A 19975-nucleotide genomic window follows, 5' to 3' on the forward strand; every position below is an offset into this window, starting at 1 on the left:
TTACTATAAATCTAAATTTATACTTAATAAATAAATTTAAGATTTTATATGTATTTGATTTTTATAAGATTTACATTCAATCCCAATGTTTCCAAACAAAACCTTTTTCATGAAAAGAAAATAATGGAGTCTGCAGATATTTGTTACTAAAATGTACTTTGTTATTTCAAAATTCACATTATCTTATTCAAACTTTCAGCTATCTTCTTATTACTTTATATTTCTCATATGAAAAGCTTTTATAAAAGATGTAGCAAAAATACAAAATCTTTTAGTCATTCATCAAAATATCTGTTAAGAGAGAGGGTTGATAGAGATTTATCTCTTTTAATTATTTAAGATAAAAGGCAACAAATGAGGAATAATCGTAGTAAAATGCTAAAGCAAGGACAAGTGAAAACCACCAATTAAATCCACACCACTAGCAACATTCGTTAGTGTTAGAATGCATACAACATGAAAAAAATTAACCGCTGTGTCAAGCCATCCAGGGAGAATTTATTCAAGAAAATTATTAAATTACAGCAAGTTTAAACAATGAACTTCCTGGCATTTAGCCAGCTTGGTTAACACCCTTGAAAATCAAGAGCCAGAAGAAAGCATCTCTTCTGGGGAAATGTCGGGGGTAGCCAGACTTGAAAGTCTTTAGAAGCCTACCGAGCCCCTTCATAGGAGAAGCCACTCATCTTACCTGTCTGGTGGACCCCCCTTGGGAAACCAACTTCCAAGGCTTTTTCTTGACCCAGAATGTGCCCTCTAAGAATAGACTTTTCCCCAGTGGCACTAGAAACAACTGTTAATCCCATGGTTGTTTGACATAGTGGGTACAAAATGAAAAGGGTCCATAACTTTTAAAGGGAAGTGAGAGAACTGGGTCTCCATAAAGAGAGATAAAACGAGTGCTGAGAATGGAGAAAGTCATGCTATTTGGAGAACTGTGCAGAAGGTCATAAAAGATCCAAGAATGCCCTAAATTCTCCCCTGTGTTTGATTTCTGCAGAAAGTAAGGCTTGGTGAAGTACAATGGCGGGGCGGCACACTGCAGCTTGATCAACATGCAGGACTGGGAGACCTCCTGCTGTGACTGCCTCAGTCCGTCACCCTGACTAATCAGATCACAGTCAGATATTCATTGGGTACATGGACTAGAAGCCATTGGATAAGCAACAAGGATAAAAAAAAAAAACTAACAACAGTTACAATAAGCATCAGGTAATGTGGAAATAGAATTTCCAAAATAGCTGTAGCATATTATTTAGTACGTCCAGTATGACATACATAGAAGAAAAGGAAATGACCACTAAAAGTTATTCTTGGGGGAAAGCCTCTATATGAGATTCTTTTTTAAAAAAAATTTTTTTAGTTTTATTTTTCCATTCAATTATTTACACTTCCTTCCCTCCTCCCAATCCCCTCCCACTCCCCCATACCACTTCCTCCCTCTCCCACCCTGCTTGAGAGAGGGCAGGAAACCCTGCCCTGTGAGAAGTCCAAGGCCTTCCTCCCTACATCCAGGCCTAGGGAGTTAAGCATCCATATAGACTAGGGTCCCAAAAAGCCAGAACATGCTGTAAAAACAAGTCCCAGTGCCTTTATCAATGGCTTCTCAGTCAGCCCTCATGAACAGCCACAATCAGAGAGGCCGGTTTGATCACATGCACATTCAGACCCAGTCCAGGTGGATTTGGTGAGCTCCCATTAGAGCAGGCACACTGCCTCAGTTGGTGGACCAACCCCTCGCGGTCCTGACTTCCATGCTCATCTTCTCCTTCCTTCTGCCTTTCAACTGGGCCTTGGGAGCCCAGTCCATTGCTCTGATGAGGGTCTCTGTCTGTATCTCCATCAGTCGCCGGACTAGGATTCACTTCAGTTCCTATGAAGACCTCTAATATCACACCTATAGGAGTAACATTCCACCACAGGCAATTTCAATAAAGCAATATAAACCTTCATGATGCTGGGTTAGGAAATAGTTTCTCTCCTATGACCCCAAAAGTACATCCCCCAGATTGATAAATTGAACACGGTAGGCATTGTGAGGTAGATGGAAAAACCCCGTGTACTAAATGCAATGGAGAGAAGCAACATGAAGGCAAGAGCTATTTAGAAGGATTATACAGTTAACTATGTGGTGTTCAAACAACTTGGTGGTTTTCTTCTGTATCACTTACTTATTGGTTAGACAATTCACTGTCTAGGAAACATGAAGAATAAAATAAGTAGGTTTCTATGTAATCCATGCTAGTGCTTCCCAATGGCTCTAGGAAAGTGTCTGGAAGTACTGATTACCAGCTACTGTTAACAGCTGAACAGTGGACCTAGGAATTTACAATAGCAAAAGCTGCCCCTTGTTCTTAGCACATGCATGGCAACTGATCGGTTCAAGATGGAAGGAATGTAGAGGGCAGTTCTATTCTGCACAGTTACAGAGGAGACATGAGGTTCCAGCAGCTATATACAAGGCTTCTAGACACTAGGTAGCCATTTGCCAGAAGGAGAGAGAGCAGAATCAAGAGGAAGGTGACCAGTGTGTAGCAGCTTCTACACTGTTCATTAGCCAGAATTCAGTAGTATGTCCTACTCAGTTCCAGAGCAGTGTGGTGACACTAATTTAGCAAAATATTCGGAAGCAATGCTTAGTATTGTCTCTGACACAGAAAGTAGGGGGGCAGCTCGAAGCTAAGGAGCAAGGACTAAGGAAGCACTCTGAACAATTCTGTCTTGGTTTATATCTTACGGTCAATCACTACAAACTACTGATAGATAAAACCCAAAAAAATCATAACAAGAAAATTACTTAGAAATGTCCTAACCTTGAGTTTGATTAATAGCACATGACTTTCCTGCAATCTCTCCAAAGCAGCAGTCGGGAACAAGCACACACTCACCAGACCTGGCCTGAGCAAGTGCCTAGCCCGAGTACTTACAGCTTCAGCTTCAGTTGGGGACACTTCCAACTGTGGAAGAACAAACAGACAAACAACCAGAACGCTACCGTTAAAAAACAAACAACAGAAACAAATCCAACTACGCCCCCAATCATGCAGAACTGTTTATTTGTTCGCAGTCAGTATGCTTTCATTAATGCCACTTGAACTTTTGAAATACTTTAGATGGAAACTTTTCCAGATGTTACTGCAGAAACTGCGGCTGCGGAGAAACACTGCTACTAGCGTTCAAGAAGTGAACCCGGCGTTAACTCCTGGCTGAACTCTAATTATCCACAGCGTATCTCCCTATCTTACTAAGTACTGCTTGCGTCTTGTAAACTGAACCTTCACTCATGGGTGGGGGGGATCCTGGACAGAGGGGCAGCGTTTCCTTTAGGAGCGCAGGACAGCGTGTTATTCGTTTGATTTTACCCTCACGCACACATGTCTGAAGCAAGAATGAGCCTGGGCCGATTCCCGATGATTTCAGTGATATCACAGAATGTGCTCGAACAATCAAGTCATTTTTTTTCTTACAACTTGGAAAGGAAAATCCAGAGTCTCACATGCTGCTTGTTTCTCACCCCGCCTTCCTGGGCCACTGAGTTGCCCCCGTAAGCTATTTGTGCAGAATCGGTGTCTCAGAACCACTGAACATGGATTGGTCAGAAGGAAGCAGAGGCGGAGCCATTCAGAGCAGTCTCCCCTCTCCATAAAACCGTGAGAAATCAGCAGCCAGCACCAGGCTGCTCTGGCTCCCAGGGATGCTCCCGCTGGAAACTGAACTTCTGAGAGGCTCCGGTGTGAGGATGGGGACGCAGCTGCGGCTCCCAGCTGTACAGCGACTCTCAGGAAAAGGACTCTGAAAAGACTCTAAATGAATAAGGCTGAAAAGAAAACGGCAGCGAGAACAAAAGCAAACGTCGGAGTGGTCAACTGAGAATGAACATTCAGAAGCCCGGGTGTCTAAAGAGGTGAGCAGAGCGGAGTCCAGAAGAGACCAACAACTCCTTTGCAAGCCCCGCGGCTGCTTCTGACTGCGCTCACAGCAGGCGCCAACTGCAGTCTCCCAACTTCCACAAACACACACATAGAGCCTGGGAGAAAATCACCGGCGCTTCCCTGGCCAGGAGGTTGGATCAATTCAAGAATTCGAATCCAGCTGCTGCAGGAAGATGAACTCCACCCACCACCATGGCATGTATACCTCCCTCCACCTCTGGAACCGCAGCAGCTACGGGCTGCACGGCAATGCCAGCGAGTCCCTGGGGAAGGGGTACTCTGATGGAGGATGCTACGAGCAACTTTTTGTGTCCCCCGAGGTGTTTGTGACTCTGGGCGTCATAAGCCTGTTGGAGAACATTCTAGTGATCGTGGCAATAGCCAAGAACAAGAACCTGCACTCACCCATGTACTTTTTCATCTGTAGCCTGGCTGTGGCAGATATGTTGGTGAGCGTTTCAAACGGGTCGGAAACCATCGTCATCACCCTGTTAAACAGCACAGACACGGACGCGCAGAGCTTCACCGTGAATATTGATAATGTCATTGACTCTGTGATCTGTAGTTCCTTGCTCGCGTCCATTTGCAGCCTGCTTTCCATTGCTGTGGACAGGTATTTCACTATCTTTTACGCCCTCCAGTACCATAACATTATGACGGTTAAGCGGGTAGCAATCATCATAAGTTGTATCTGGGCAGCTTGTACGGTGTCAGGCATCCTCTTCATCATTTACTCGGACAGCAGCGCTGTCATCATTTGCCTCATTACCATGTTCTTCACCATGCTGGTTCTCATGGCCTCTCTCTATGTCCACATGTTCCTGATGGCGAGGCTCCACATTAAGAGGATTGCTGTCCTCCCCGGCACTGGTACCATCCGCCAGGGTGCCAACATGAAGGGGGCAATTACGCTGACCATCCTGATTGGAGTCTTCGTGGTCTGCTGGGCCCCTTTCTTCCTCCACTTACTGTTCTATATCTCTTGCCCCCAGAATCCATACTGTGTGTGCTTCATGTCTCATTTTAACCTGTATCTCATACTGATCATGTGTAATGCCATCATTGACCCCCTCATTTATGCCCTCCGGAGTCAAGAACTGAGGAAAACCTTCAAAGAAATCATCTGCTTCTACCCCCTGGGAGGCATCTGCGACTTGTCTGGCAGGTATTAAGTGGGGACTGAGTGCGTACTAGGAATACTAGGACCCTGCAGACTTTCTCACGCTGGCACACCTGAGCAATGTGCTTTGGCAACAGCTGCTTCTCCTGTGTATTGCTTTGATTGAAAGTCTCTACTGTTTAAGTTTCAGTTTATGGCTTTTGATATGAAAAAGTCTAAACCTGTTATTTTTAATGTCATGTGCTACTTTTTGGTTTGTCAAATGCTAATCTATGTTCTATATTGTTTGCGCTATGAATTTACCAAAAAAAAAAAAAGGGAAAAGAAAGACATCCTTATTAAAAGTTTACTAATGTCTCTTTCCTGTTATTTATCAAGATTCAACACTTGTCCTTTCTGTAGTGACAGAAGCCAGAGCCTTATTAAATATATTCTCAACTGTTTCATGCATCACCCCCACAGGACTGCAGATGCTTGATTGCACTATTTATAAGGAAAATGTTTAAAAACTAGATGCTCGATCATTCTGTAAGCCATCCCCACCAGTGAAATTTCAAGCAACTTAATAAAAGCTTACCTATTATCCTTTCTGTTTAAATATACTGATACTTCTCTTTAAATAAAAGAAAGCAAAAAGGAAAAGAAGCAGCTACTGAGAAAAAAGTGAGGTTTGGGTCACATGCATTTCTCCAAGACAGAATTTCTCACCACATGCATTTTTCCAAGGCGATAGCCTCATAGTACACATAGGCAATTTAGCCGGGGTAGGAGAAATGTCCACCATTAAGATGAAAGTGCCCTGACAAATCTAAACTGCCCAAGCTATGCTGAAATCCCCTATGGCAAATGATCCCCAAGCATACGTGACCAAACAGAATAAATTCTTTTCGATCCCTTAATCAGAGATCCAGTCCACAGAAACCTCCAGAAAAGTGGCCACTGCATCGAGAAGTGCAGCATTTCATATTAGAGTTGACCATGATTATTTACACATTTCATATGCAGGGGGCTTTCTGTTCACGTTCTGATTACTTTTTTGAGCTGGAGTATTAGTGCTGAAGATCAAGCATTTAACATTCCAAAAGTTCACATCACAACACATTTTGGGACAGTGTTTGCAAACAGCTAAAGTGTGGGACCCTGTGCTGCTGGCACATGATACGATGGAAGGAAGACACACAATGGGTCCTGGAGGGTATAATAAAATAGCTGGTGTTCTTATAGTCATGTCTTGGGGATGGGAATAGTTGCTTTTCTCCAAAATAATACTATAGGTGTGGTCACTAAGCAACCAAATCTATGCTTTCTAATCTGTGTATACTGTAAAAATCAAAGAGATAAAAATCGGTGTTAGGCCGAGGACTAGTGGCAGACTTTCCTGTGTGGTCCAATTGACAGCATCTCCAACTCACGGGCAAAGATGCTTCACAGAGGGACATCTGAATTAAAATTCAAACGTTTGAGATATTGATTATAAGCATAAGAAACACTGGAGGCACTCCTGTGCAAATACACACCAGAGTATAATGGTGAAGCTAATTGTTTCAAGGTGCTGTCCTCTGAGGCAAACTGCCACCAGATTCACAAGGTTGGCTGTGCTTCCTTGCACACAACATCACCACCAGCTTTTGTGTCACTGGTTCCTCAACTGAGTATCTGGGTGGATACTTTTCTCAGGCATCTGTACACAGTTTGGTCCAATAGAATTCAGAGGCAGCAGTATATAGACTGAAAACAAAAAGGAGAATGTGCATCCTCTGGGCACCCATAGGGAAGATGTCCTCCAAGGTGGGTGAACACTTGCCAGTGTGACTGCTTTGTGGTCACTCTCATAAACCTGTAACTCCTCACTCAGGCTCCGAGGAAGCCTAATAAACTCTTTGGGGCCCAGGGTAAACTTTGCTGGAATCATATGTGTGTCTGTGGTTGGGCCCATAGGAAGAAGGGGTAGACGTTTTTCACGACCCCCCCCCCCCAGGAGGTAATTTTCACAGTAGAACCTTGAATCAATGGAGAGTGGTTCCAAGGCTGGGTTTTCACCGTGTCACAATGCTTCTATTTTAAAACAAAAATGAATGTCAGGTTTTATACAACCAACAAAGCTTGCTGAAGTTGGATCCTGAATGTCCTTCAAAGGCCCGTGCATGGAGACTTGCTCTCCAGGGTGCTGCTACTGGAAAACTGGAGATGTGACCTGGTGGGAAGACTTCCGGTCATTAGGAGTACACTCTCGGATGGGACAGTGGGACTGTAAGCTCACTCCTATTTCTCTCTTTTACTCCCTGAGGTCCTAAGACGAGTGTTTTTGCCCAGCAGGAGCTGCCTCACCACGTGGCCAGCACGAGGAGGCCAGTCAGTTCTGTGCTACAACCTCCCAAACTATCAGCCAACTTGAAACTTTTTCACTTTATAAATTATCTTACTTTTTTTTAAAAAAAATAGAAATCAGAAGGTGAGTAAGACATAGAGCTCAAAACAATAGGAGTACCCAGGGGGTTTGTTTTTTAACTGTGCTTGTTCCTTGGTTCATGCAATGACCCCGAGAGATCCAGAGATTATAGATATAAAAAGCATATGCACACTCTGTCTCTAGAGCATCGAGCCTTCCAAACTATTCTCTTTCTACACCTCTTCAGGTAACATCTCAGATGTTCAGAAGAAGGTTCTGACTCTTTTTTAAAAAATCCTTTTAAGTTATTTTTCATGTGCATTCGTGTTTTGCCTGAACATATATCTGTGTGAAGGTTTCAGGTACCCTGGGACTGGAGTTACGGGCAGCTGTGAAATGCCATGTGGGTGCTGGGAATTGAACCCCAGTCCTCTGGAAAAGCAGTCAGTGTTTCCAACCACTGAGACATCTCGCCATCACCTGAAGTCCTGATTCTTCCTTCACGTTCACATGGTTTTTTCTAGAGCTGTCTGGGGTGTTAGCACACCCACTGGTTGTGGACCAGTCTTGCACCATGAGGCTCTCGAGATGTTTGGTACATACTGTGGGGCTTCAGGGGCTTCCCATGCTGAGAACGTCTCTTTCTAGCTTGTTCTATGCTCCAAATTATGCCTGGGGATAGTATTTCCTCATTCTCTTTAAAAGAAAAATCTAGATTTCTGCACAGAGACAGTCGTTATTCAAGTGATCCCTGATGTCCAGCTGACTATCAGTGAAGTTTGGAGTTCTCCAACTGAACTGGTATAGGATCATTGTGATGATCTCATGGCCGAAATTCTAGGCTAGAGCAAATACACTTGTATCTTGATAGGGGAGAGCGTAGGGTAAGGGCTGAGATGGAGATTGGGGGCTTAAGAAACTTGACCTGCCTGAAATGAAGACACGACAGTACTCTGCCGGAGGGAGCAAATGTGGGGGTAAGCTTGCTCCCATTAGAGGACTTTAAATATATTAAGAGTGGATAAATGTTCTACAGAGAATCACAGGGACGACACCACAATGGGGAAAGCACACTGTGTCTGTGCCCCTGACTCTAATGGGAACACATTGAGACAATGTTACCCAATTGTGATACTTAGAGTACAGATTGATTGCCATGCCCTGACCAGGTCCACACTTCTGGCTCCCTTTATAGACTTTTTCTGCATGCTCCACCTCCCATATTTTTATTTAATCTCCTCTGGAAATAGGACTCTTATGCTTATTTTCCCAATGGAGTTTGATGTATAAGATAGATGAAAATACATCTACTACAAATCATAAATAAGAAATGAGCTTGATTTCTGGGAATGGTTTCCCAGGGAGACTCACCCCGGAATCGTCAATGCTCCATCTATTCACAGTTGGGACTGAATCTTCCTTTAGTGTGACTGCTTGGTGCTACCTGTGTCCTGGCCCACTGGGTGGTCTTCCAGGCAGGACAAAGGAAGTCACTGAGATTGATTGGAAGAGGAAATGAGTTGGGCTTAACTGAGCCGCCCATAGGAATGTAGCAAAAGCAACCTGTAGCTATCCTTCAGAAAATCTACAATTAATTATAGATACAAAATCACAGCTCAGGTGAATAAGGTTAAGGTCTGCCTCATCAGATCACCCTGACCTTACTGGGGATGGAAAAATTAGTCTATAATTGTCCTTACTGTAATATTCACTATTGACCCATACAGTGACAGTATGAAGAGCTGTTTGTCTCGAAGCACACTGCAGGAATTAAACTTAACACAAACGAGAAGCATCGTGCCTATGGCATCGGAGAGAGAGGACATATGGGTTTTAGTAAGTGGGAATCCAGGTATCATTTTCTGTTTGCAACACCCTCTCCTCTGCAGCAACAAAGCACCTCCTAGAAAAGTGTCCTGGAGTCTAGGGTCTGCCTTACAGGCTGAAAGCATCTGAGCACTGACCTCGTGGAGTGAGGACATAAGCATTTTAGTTGAGAAGGGAATTGAAAAGTAATGCATGAGCAAGAGAAAAATAATGAAAGAATGCTTGTCAGGCCGTGGATCAGTTATGTTAACCTGACTGGGGAAGAAAAGAACTAGATGGGCAGATAAATAAATAAACAAATAAATCCATAAAATGTGCATGCTTGAGCCGAGACTTTAAATAGCCATTAACCTGACTGTTGGCTCTGGAATTTCTGTCTGTGGTGACTGAAGGTTACAACGTGATTCAAAAGCATCACATAGCTTTTGTGCATAGCTTCCACTTGCACTGTGTGTCTTCTTGAAATGTTTCTGGAGGGAGATTCCACGGCATTGGTGCAGTTAGGAAACATGGGCAGTAGGCTGACTCCATCATGCGAGTGTCTTCTCTTCTGTTTGCTGAGAAGGGAAGGAAGGATACAGGATCCCAGTCTGCTCATTATCAGCCTACTAATTGAGTGTTATTCTACCACCTGTTTAAGATCTGCAGACTATTTTGTCCTTCAATAGTTCTACCAGTCTAAAAACCAATACTGTACATGGTAGAGAGTCTTAATTAATACCCCTGACTGGCTTTATGCTCCTTACTTCTTTTATGTTTTATTGTCTACTAAATCTATTCTGTTGTGATACAGTAATACGAAACCAAAAGGGCAAACCCAAATTAAACGTAGAAAGTCACATTAGTTCCCAGATTTAGCCCAGTATTTTGCTTCATGGGTTTGAGATAGAAATATACCCCGCTGCCCATCGACTTCACAGATTCCTCCTGGATAGAATTTGCATCCACTAGAAATCAAAGCAGAGCATCCACTTGCTGCAGAAATAATGCAGCATGGTTATCAAGGCTCCAGCGACGTACTTTCATCACAGTTCCCTAGTACAGCATCAGAAAAGGAAAAATAGAATAAAGAAAATTTGATCAAGTCAGGCAGTTTGAAGTACAAACATATGTGTTTGTTATCAGAATATTCCCAAAGAAGAAGAATAAAGGTTTCCCACAAAATAATCACTAAGAATTTAATTATAGCACTATAGGGAGCACTGACTGAGGAATGGTCACCAAAAACATCAGTTTATCAGGTTGTTTCTAAAGAAAAGTGTTCGAATTTGTTCACAAAGCAGCAGGACCAAAGGCTCTATCTGGGTCCTTTTACCTCCAAATGTAAATTGATCAGTTGCTTCCAAGGAGTGTATGGGATATGTATCATGAACCAAAATATGTCTTTTGATTTTGTCATTATAATTTATTGTAGAAGTGGGACTGTCTGGTTGAGATACCGAAAAGCATACTTTGCCTTCTGGGACCAGCAACCTAAAGGCCACCAATGTAACATCCCACATATTTAGACCAGAAAACCCCAATGTTCATACATTATTTCATCCCTAGCCTGTCGTAAAAATTTTGGTAGACAGGAAATGGGGAAATATCTCACCACAATTTTCTGGTAGCTGACACACCCATCTTTCCATTTTCCACTTTTATTGTATTACTGTTAGTTTGTGGGGAAAGAGCAAATGTCAATGAAATTATTTTAAGTGAGATCAGATCTTTTTTCCTGTGCTGGGAATTGAGCTTCGAGGCTTGGACATGCTATGAGAGGGGTCTATCCCAGTCTGAGAGCAGATCTTAAATGTCAGCTGAGGCAACATCGAAGTATACACAGAGAAACTACGCATTGTCACCTGTCTGCACAGAGGAAGCAGGAGCAGCCCCTGGCTCTCTCTCTTCGGAACCAACCCACCTCTCCCGGTCACAGAGACTTAGCCCTGAAATGTGGGTGCTTTTCTTTACTGGAAGATTTTACTGGTTAGTTTCTTCATCATCAGCTGGGCAGCAGAATGTTTGCCTGATTTGTATCTCAAAAGAATAAAAGGCAATTAAATAAGATTAAGGATATAGAGATATACAGCGGCTAATGTACACAGGCACTAAAAATCAGCACAATAATAATTATTATTATTGCTTTAAATATAAGTAGATAGATATACTACAAGTTGCACCACACATTGGTCAACATGCTGAGATTTGGATTAAGTACATATGATAATTTAATTTGGATTTGACTTTTGTTATGAATGAATGCAGTTAGATAATAGATGCAGGGGTATGCATGAACACACAGGACAATTCTGTATCATCAATAATACAAATTGTTTTGAAATTTGCAGTATTAATTCCAATATTGCAAAAAGCTAATTACAAACTGCACCAAAAATAAAATGATCGATTAACCTAATAATCAATACTCATTAACCTTTACAACATGAATTTTAAGTGTTAACATAAGATGTCATTTATCTAAATTGATATTGCCCAGTTACATTCAAGATACATAAGAGAAGAGAGAAAGAGCATCTCTCAGAACTGTTGGTTCAAATCACAGATATACTGCTGATCAGCTCCTGCATGCTGGCCTTCACTTTTCTAATCACTATCTCATCACGTGCTGCCACAGGCATTGGGAAATACAGATGTCTGTCTAGTGTAGAGCTAGTGTAGGGTTTCTTACTATGGACAGTCATATTCCAGTAACTAATCAAAGCACACTGAAGGATTTTCTGATTGTTGGTCCTAGAAGAGCTGAGACAGAGAGAGGGACATGGATGTCCTGACAACCCATCACAGAGAAAGTGGGATAAATAAAAGAAAGCCTTTATGTCTGTGTTAAATCTGTAGAAAATTTGAACTTTCCCAAAACATCCAACTGAGATATAAATAAGATCTGGGAGGAAGTCAGGCTGTTCCAGCCCGTCACTTGCGTCCGACTGCTGCTGTTCGCTAGTGGGTTTAACGCCTACTTTGGTGTCATGCTTCACGACTCAGACGGGTGTCACATATACTATCTCATGCATTCACTGAGGAGTAAACACAATGCATTTGGCTTTAAAAAATGTTCTTAGCCAGCAGGAAACCAAACAAAAAAACATATTTGATGCAACAAATAAAGAATTCCTAAAGATACAGCCATTCAGTGCTGCAACTGAAGAGACAGAAGGGGAGCTTTGTTCTGAGGTAGAAACTGTCACATTTGGCCCCTGGGTTAGCGAATTAATAATCACCATTTATAATTATGAAGTGTTAACTGTCAAGAGACACCTAGAGGAGCCTCAAATATGAAGTCAAGTGGAAAATTTCAGCAGCTTAGCTAATGATCTCTGCAGCGAGGTCTGGTCAGGGGCTGCATTGCAAACGACAGTTACGGTTTGATACTAAATCTAACACAACACAGTGAGATACTTCACTGTGTGGCTCACATCACCATGGACTTTTCAAAAGTGAAAAGGTAGCAACAGATTTGGTCATAATTGTACTAGAGAAAAAAAAACATTAACATTTTGCTATAAATTTAAATGTACCTCATTCGTAAACTGAATTTTCAAAATTAATAATAATTACTGGAGTGGGAACTGGTTTAGCTGGTTAAGTGTCCACAAGCACAAGGATGTGAGTCCCTCAGAGTTCTGAAAGCCACATAAAAGGCAAGGGGTGGGGTGGGCTCCTGTGTCCTCAGCATGAAAGGGGCAGAGACAGGCAGATTCCTGAAACTCATTGACTAACGGATGCAGACAAATCTGTGAACTTCAGGTTCAGAGAGAGACCCTATCCCAAAAGATAGAGATGGAGAGTAAGAATGGGCAAACAATGTTGATCTTGGGCCTCCATACTCATATGCACCCACATGTGCATATATGCATACTTACACTGATAAGTACAGCCCCCCCACACACACATACGTACCACTACAAGCAACACATTCATATTTCCTGTAAATATCACAATGTCTTCTGTATTTCACTCGAAATCACACACACTTTAAATTTTATTTGTAACTAGCATGATAATAGCATGGCATATTGTGTAATATTCAGTACATACATAGAGTGTCAGGGTGATTAGCCTTTCCAGCCCAGACACTTAACCATCTCTTCAATAAACAGTAAAACTTAATGTTAGCTCATCCTTACTGCACCACACTGCGCCACAGAGCTCTCCATCTATATCATAAATTCCATTACCCATTCCTTCCCTCATCCATCTCTTCTTCCTGGGCTCCCAGAATCACTGTTCTTCTCCCTTCAATGAAGCTACCTTTGTAGCTTTCACATCCGAATAGCAACATGGTGCATTTGTTTTCCTTTCCCTGGTTTAGTTGTTTAATTTGTCGCCTATCAGTTCCAATCTATTTTTCCACAAACGATGGTATTTCTTTCTTTCTGCGGCTGAATAGTATTCTGCTATGCATGAATTCTGCATTTTCTTTGTTCTTCTGCCAAGAATTACCTCAGTTGATTACATATCTTGGTTATTAGGAATAAGGTCACAATAATCACTGAAATGTGCATATCTCTTTAATATGCTATTTCATCTCCTTTAGAAATACGCCCAGGTGGGGAAGGCTGTATCACATGCTCGTGGTGTTTTTGGTATTTTGGGGAGCCTCCATATTCACTCTTACAGTGGCTGCACTAATTTGTATCCTCGCAACTGTGAGGACAAGTTCCCTCTTATCTACTTCTTTGTTAGCACATTTTTGTTTCGCTGTGTATTTTGTCGACGGCCATCTGACTTGGGTAAGATGCTGCTGTAGCTTTCATTGGCATCTCCATCATGACTAGCTGCATGGAGCGCTTTTTCACACACTTATTGGCCACTTGCATCATGTCTTTTGGGGAGCACCTAGTGAGATCACTGTTCATTGTAAGTGAATTATTTGGGCTTGTATGTTGAGGTTTTTAGCTTTTTATATAGTCTGGATATTTAGCTTTGCCAGATATAGAAGGCAAATTTTCTTCTCATTCTTTAGGCAGTGTCTTTATGCAGCTGCCTACTCTGTTTGCTGTGTAGAAGCTTTCCATGTGGATAGACCAATCTTTGTTTCTGCTTTTGTAACCTGTGCTTTGAGGGGTCTGGCATATTCCTATGTCTTGAGGTGTTCACCTGCTTTCTAATTGTTTTTTTTAAAAAAAAACTTGATAATGGGGTATAATCTTTTTGTTGGGTGGTTAATTCTATTGGCTAGTATATGTTTCAGAATTTTTGTGCATGTATTTATCAGGGCAAACATCTATGATTTGCTTTTTCTATTGTGTCTTTAGTTGGCTTCAGATCAGGATAGCGACCTTGTAGAAAGGGTTTGAAAGAGATCCCTTAATTTCCATTTTTCAGAGCTGGTTTAATGGAATTAGCATAACATAATTATGCATCAATACATTACAGGGAAATCCATTAACTTATGTGTTTGTTTTTCATTAATAATTATAAAATTTTAAAGACATAAGAATCTCTGTTCCCTTTTATTTTCTTTCTGCCCTCCCTGTTCATTCTCTAGCCCATCCTTCCTGAAACAACAATTCCAAACTTTCGTAACCTTACACTTTCACTTGAGTTAAATTGGTGTGTTTTGTGAATGAAGGTTAGGTACTTGAAGCCTGGCTTGTAAGTCTGAGTTTTGAGATGCATATTAAGGAGCCATAGAAAGAAACCCAGTTTCTATGAGATGATAATGTTCAGAAAATATAGGAAGAAAAGGATGGAATTGATTTGGTTTGCTTTAGTAGACTTTTTGAGAAACTATTTAACTTTACATACCTGTCTGGGATACACACATACACACACACACACACACACACACACACACACACACACACGTGTAGATTGATAGAGAATAGGAGATCAGCACTTGAGTGACCCCTCAGTGTACCTTGCAGCCTGTTGTCCTGTCTATTGTCTCCCAATGTGGTCCCAGTGAAATGTAAATCCCACTTCTGCACTTCTGGTAGTTTGAATGTGCTTGGCCCCCATAAACTCATAGGGAGTAGCACTGTTAGGAGGCGTGGCTTTGTTGGAGTAGTTATGGCCTTGCTAGAAGAAGTGTGTCACTGTGGAGGATTTGAGGTCTTTTATTCGCTCAAACCATGTCCCGTATATCAGACCACTTCCTGTTGTCTGCCTATCAAGATGTAAGAACTGTCAGCTCCTTCTTTGGCATCGAATCTGTCTGCATGCTGCCTTGCTTCCCACCATGGTGATAATGAACTAAAACCCCTGAAACTGTAAGCAAGCCAACCCAACTAAATGTTTTCCTTTATAAGAGTAGCTGTGGCCATGGTGTCTCCTCACAGCCATAGAAACCCTAAGACAGCACTGTAACTGCTCCTTCAGTTATGACCAAAATCTTCACAACTACCAGGTACAATGATCATGATTCCAAACTGTGTGTGCTTCTTTTCCCCTGGTCTGACCCCTGTGTCAAACATCCTGCTCTTTTGAATGTTCTCCCCTCAACACTCAAAGGATTTTCTATAGCTTAGCACTTCCTAATCTATCTGTGCTCAGTCAATTGATAACCTTGAAGGTCTCAAAGCATTGAACACTGCTGATACGTTAAGAGCTCTCACATTTGACGGCTTTGCCAACAACAGACATGTGTTCAATTCCATTCTGAATTTCCATAGTTGGATTTCCCAAGGAAATCCTAAAATGACAAATCTGCCTTGAACCCAGTTCTTCTGTGAACCTGTAGCCCCAGTGCGTTTCCCATAGCAAGTGAGGGCACCTGGGTCTTTTTAGTTCATCAGTGAGAACTCAGTTGGAAGTAGAAAAAGACAAGATCTCCTGAGTAAATTGGGAGCATGGGGACAATGGGGGAGAGTTGAAGGGGAGGTGAGAGGAAGGGAGGGGAGAAAAGAAAAATATATAGCTCAATGAAATCAATAAAAAATATCTATAAAATAAAAACCCTCAATAGGTCACCACTGACTTCTTTCCATTTTCCACTCCACTTCAAAGACACCAGGAACAGGGTGTTGAGCTGGGTGACACAACATGTGCCTCTTTTTGTAACCATCTTGCTACAACACTCAATCACAGGACTGTCAACTAGAAGAAAAGCCCTTGTTTCTAAGCCTGATGATTGATGGCTTATTTTCAACAAAGCATCCTCAGGGCATTCTTCTGAGCCATGCCTCAGATCACTTTACCTCTCTCCTGAATGAATGCCCACAGCTCTTGCCCTTTCTTAAGCCAAAGAACAGCAGGGGGCCTGCAGGACTTCCTGGTTGTATCAGACAGATCAGGCCACACCTACTTAAAGAGTTCTGCCTTGGTCTTCCACTGTCTATTGGGAAAACTAAGCCCTAAATATGCACACAGCTGACGCTCCCACTTCTTCCAAGTTTTGCTGAGATAGACACTCATTAAAGGTCACATGAACTATGTTCTAAGGTCGCAAGCCCACAATCAGAGTCCAATGCTTCTGTTGCTCCTTACCTTTCTCGACTCTTTTCTCCACCATGATCAATGAAGCACACTGATCACCAAGGTGTCCTGTTTATTGTTTTTCTTCGTGTACACCTAATAATGTGAGAGTGCAACGAACTTCATTTTCTTCCATGATGAACTCCAAGGACCTAGCATGGAAATCGGTTATGGTAAGAGCTGAAGAGAAACTTGCTAAGGGCATCCAAACCGAAAACACAAAAAACAAAAGCACAGAAACCAGGTGGAAAGCCTTGTTAGAAGCATATTCGGTCAAAGGCCAATGAGACGGCAACTAAGTGTGCTAAGGCACTTGCAGCCCAGTCCAATGAAGTGAGTTCACTTCCCGTGACCCACGTGGCAGAAGGAGAGAACCAACTCCTGAAAGTTGTCATTGGACCACCACATGCACACTGTGGCGTGCACACTCCCTCCTGCACACAGGAAATAGACAGATAAATAATAAACAAGCAAACTAATATGAGAAGAAATACAGTTTAAGAGTTTATTAAACTGAGTCATGAAGTAATGATCCTAGAATTAATAGAAACGGTAGGGCACATGTGGTAGCAAATAATCCCAGTACTGGGAAGGAGAAATGGGAAGATCAGTTAAAGGCCGGCATTGGCTACATAGAGCCTGCAAGACACCCTGAACACATGACGCTATCTCAAAAAAAAAAGAGGGGAGGAGGTGGGGGGCAAAAAAGAAAGAAAGAAAGGAAGGAAGGAAGGAAGGAAGGAAGGAAGGAAGGAAGGAAGGAAGAAAGAAAGAAAGAAATACCAGTGAAGGTGGTGTCATTACTGCAGTCAAATGAAAAGTCAGCTCTAAAGAATGAAATGTCAATCATTTTAGCAACAAAAGACATGAACAGTATTCAGCCAATTTTCCAACTAGAGATCTGGTGTATTTTATTTGAGACTGGACTTTTGAAGATGGCTGAGATTTTTGTGAAAGAATAGAAGCCTAAAGCAAAAGCTAATTTCCAGTAAACTACTGGAAGTGACATCAGATTACTTGGCTCTCATATGGGAACATAAAAGTAAAATGGGAACTGGTCTAGAAACAGAATTCAGATCTCACATTAACAAGCTGCACAAAAGCAGTAGATGATCAGAGTAATAAGATCATTTCCTCAAAATGAGCCAGCTTTAGTGATGATCATCTCCAGAGGCAAAAAAACCAATACAGTCTAGAAGATGGAAGACACAGAATATTTACTGAACCCTCCGTAGTACAGCTAAATCATTTTCCTCTGATTTTCAGTAAGTAGTTGCTGTTTTTATTAAGTTAATTTTCCCCTAGTTACACAAAGAAGTCCCTCTGTGAAGAGTTCTTCTGAACAATCAAACTTTCAAAAGCTCCAAAGCACTAAGAGATGAATTATAGCTGCCAACTCTGACCTGCCAGGAAGAAGCTGAGCAACTCAGCACAGACTGGAAGACAGTTTAGGACATTCAGAAGGTCTAGCCTCACTTCTGTTCTGTCCAGACCAAGATACCTTTTTCCATCATTTAAGAATGTAAGAAACCTAACTTGTCTTCACATTGTCAAGGCCAACTCCATATGCCCTACCTATTTTCTGAACAGGAGACCTGGAGCATCAGTTACCAAGAAAGTAGGCTTTAAAACATGGAGGAGGGTTGCTGATTCACCCACAGCCATGTTTATGCAGCAAAAATGGAGGAGTGGTGCACAGTGCACATGCAATAGTCAATGAGACGGCAGGAAATGGGTTGGCAAAGCAAGGGGTATGGGGGCATGCACTCATACACATAGGCAAGTGTGAGAGAAGGATGCTCTGGAGGGAGCTTTGCTTAGATCTTAGATTCAAACCTCTATCAGATGTGTAGTTGGTGATCTTCCTGCCATTCTGTAGACTGCCTCCCCACTTGAATGATGGCAGCTTTTGCTATATTGATGCTGGTTAGGTTCCTGTGGTCCAGTTTGTCAATTGTTGGGTCTTAGTGTCTGTGCTAGTGGCCATACATTCAAGCCCATGCCCCACTTCTTCTTCTAACAGTCTTGAGGTGTCATGTTTTAGATTAAGGTCCTTGAATTTGATCTCTGACAAGGGTCCTGGGTTGAGTTCCATGTGTTTGGGGTGGAGGGGGCAGCATTGGGTAAGGTGACTGACTGTCAGGCATGAGGGTGGCTCTGGAATTCCTGCTCGGAGCACTAGACTCCATGAAGTTCTGGGGTAGGCTGTTCAGTCCTGCAGTCCAGCTGGGTTGGGTCGCTCATACTCTGGTGGGCAGGTAGATTCTTCTTTTCATGCTGATAGCAGCCCCTGGTGCTATGTATGATTTTCCTCATTCTACAAACGAGGAAGGTGCAATACTTTGTTAGCTGGATACAGTGATGTCACTAAGAACGGGGTTCTGTTCATCCCTAGGCCTTTTGTGACACACTACATTGCTTGTTGAACCGTCAATATTCTCTATTACTCTATTTTAGGCTTCCTGAATTGAATTATTTTTTTTGCCGTGTGAAATAATCACAGAAAAGTAGGACTCTACTTTTAAAAGCTTTTATATTTTTATATAATTTTATGTGACTATCATAGAATGTCATGCTTGTATGAAAATGTAATGAGCTAATGCAGAAACAATTACCAATGTATCCAAATGAATGGGTTAAAAATACCAGCTTCCTCTGGCATTTCAGCTGAAGCTGTGTATATACGACTAGGGGAAGAGAACAGGAACTTAGTCAGCCCATTAGGGCAAACACACATACCCTAGGAGCTGCTATTAGTGTTTTAAGAAGAGGCCACCTCCCACCAGACTATGAACCATCCTACTCAGCTGGGCCCCAGGGCTAAACAGAGCCCAACCTATGACCTCATAAAGGCTAGAACTTTAGGTGCTACTTCACCTCATGCCTGACAAACACCCCACCCAATGCTGGGCCCCAGAAATGCATGGACCCCAAACCAGGACCCATGTTAGAAATCCAGATCAAGGACCTCAACCTAAAACATGACACCCAGAATCTGAGAAGAGAAAATGGGGGTTGAATGTACGGCCAGAAACAGAGGCACTAAGATCCAACAACTGACAAATGGGACCACAGGAACCTCCTAAAACAGTGTCTGTACAGCAAAAGATGCCATTATTCAAGTGAAACAGCAGTCATAGCATGGGAAGAAAATATTTGCCAACTATAAATCTGATGGCATGTTAAGATTGAGAATATGCAAATAAAAAAACTAAACACCAAGGAAACAAATAGCTCAACTTTAAAATAGGCTAAACAGAGAGTTCTCGAATGATAAAACAGGAGAGA

The 19975-nt window shown here is 42.1% G+C and overlaps 1 protein-coding gene and 1 long non-coding RNA gene across 2 annotated transcripts; one reads left to right on the forward strand and one right to left on the reverse strand.

The window, feature by feature from the left end:
* The first annotated feature begins 3545 nt into the window (after nt 1-3545).
* Nucleotides 3546-5635, forward strand: Mc4r (melanocortin 4 receptor). Its single transcript, XM_048419663.3, has one exon. It carries the CDS (start codon nt 4106-4108, stop codon nt 5102-5104), a length of 999 nt encoding a protein of 332 aa, XP_048275620.1. The 5' UTR covers nt 3546-4105; the 3' UTR covers nt 5105-5635.
* A 4387-nt stretch (nt 5636-10022) lies between these two features.
* Nucleotides 10023-18981, reverse strand: LOC125390623 (uncharacterized). The gene is made up of 4 exons (XR_007228825.3): nt 18524-18981; nt 16700-16839; nt 11113-11287; nt 10023-10303 (listed from the first exon to the last, which is right to left on the reverse strand). It is a non-coding gene; the product is annotated as an uncharacterized LOC125390623 (long non-coding RNA).
* Between the last annotated feature and the right edge of the window lie 994 nt (nt 18982-19975).

The sequence above is a fragment of the Myodes glareolus genome, chromosome 13, assembly GCF_982192425.1.
Source record: "Myodes glareolus chromosome 13, mMyoGla1.1, whole genome shotgun sequence".
In the NCBI taxonomy this organism is placed as follows: domain Eukaryota; kingdom Metazoa; phylum Chordata; class Mammalia; order Rodentia; family Cricetidae; genus Myodes; species Myodes glareolus.

Bases quoted from the DNA above. Each gene is read 5' to 3' on its own strand.
- Mc4r (XM_048419663.3), top strand. From the start codon at position 4,106: ATGAACTCCACCCACCACCATGGCATGTATACCTCCCTCCACCTCTGG.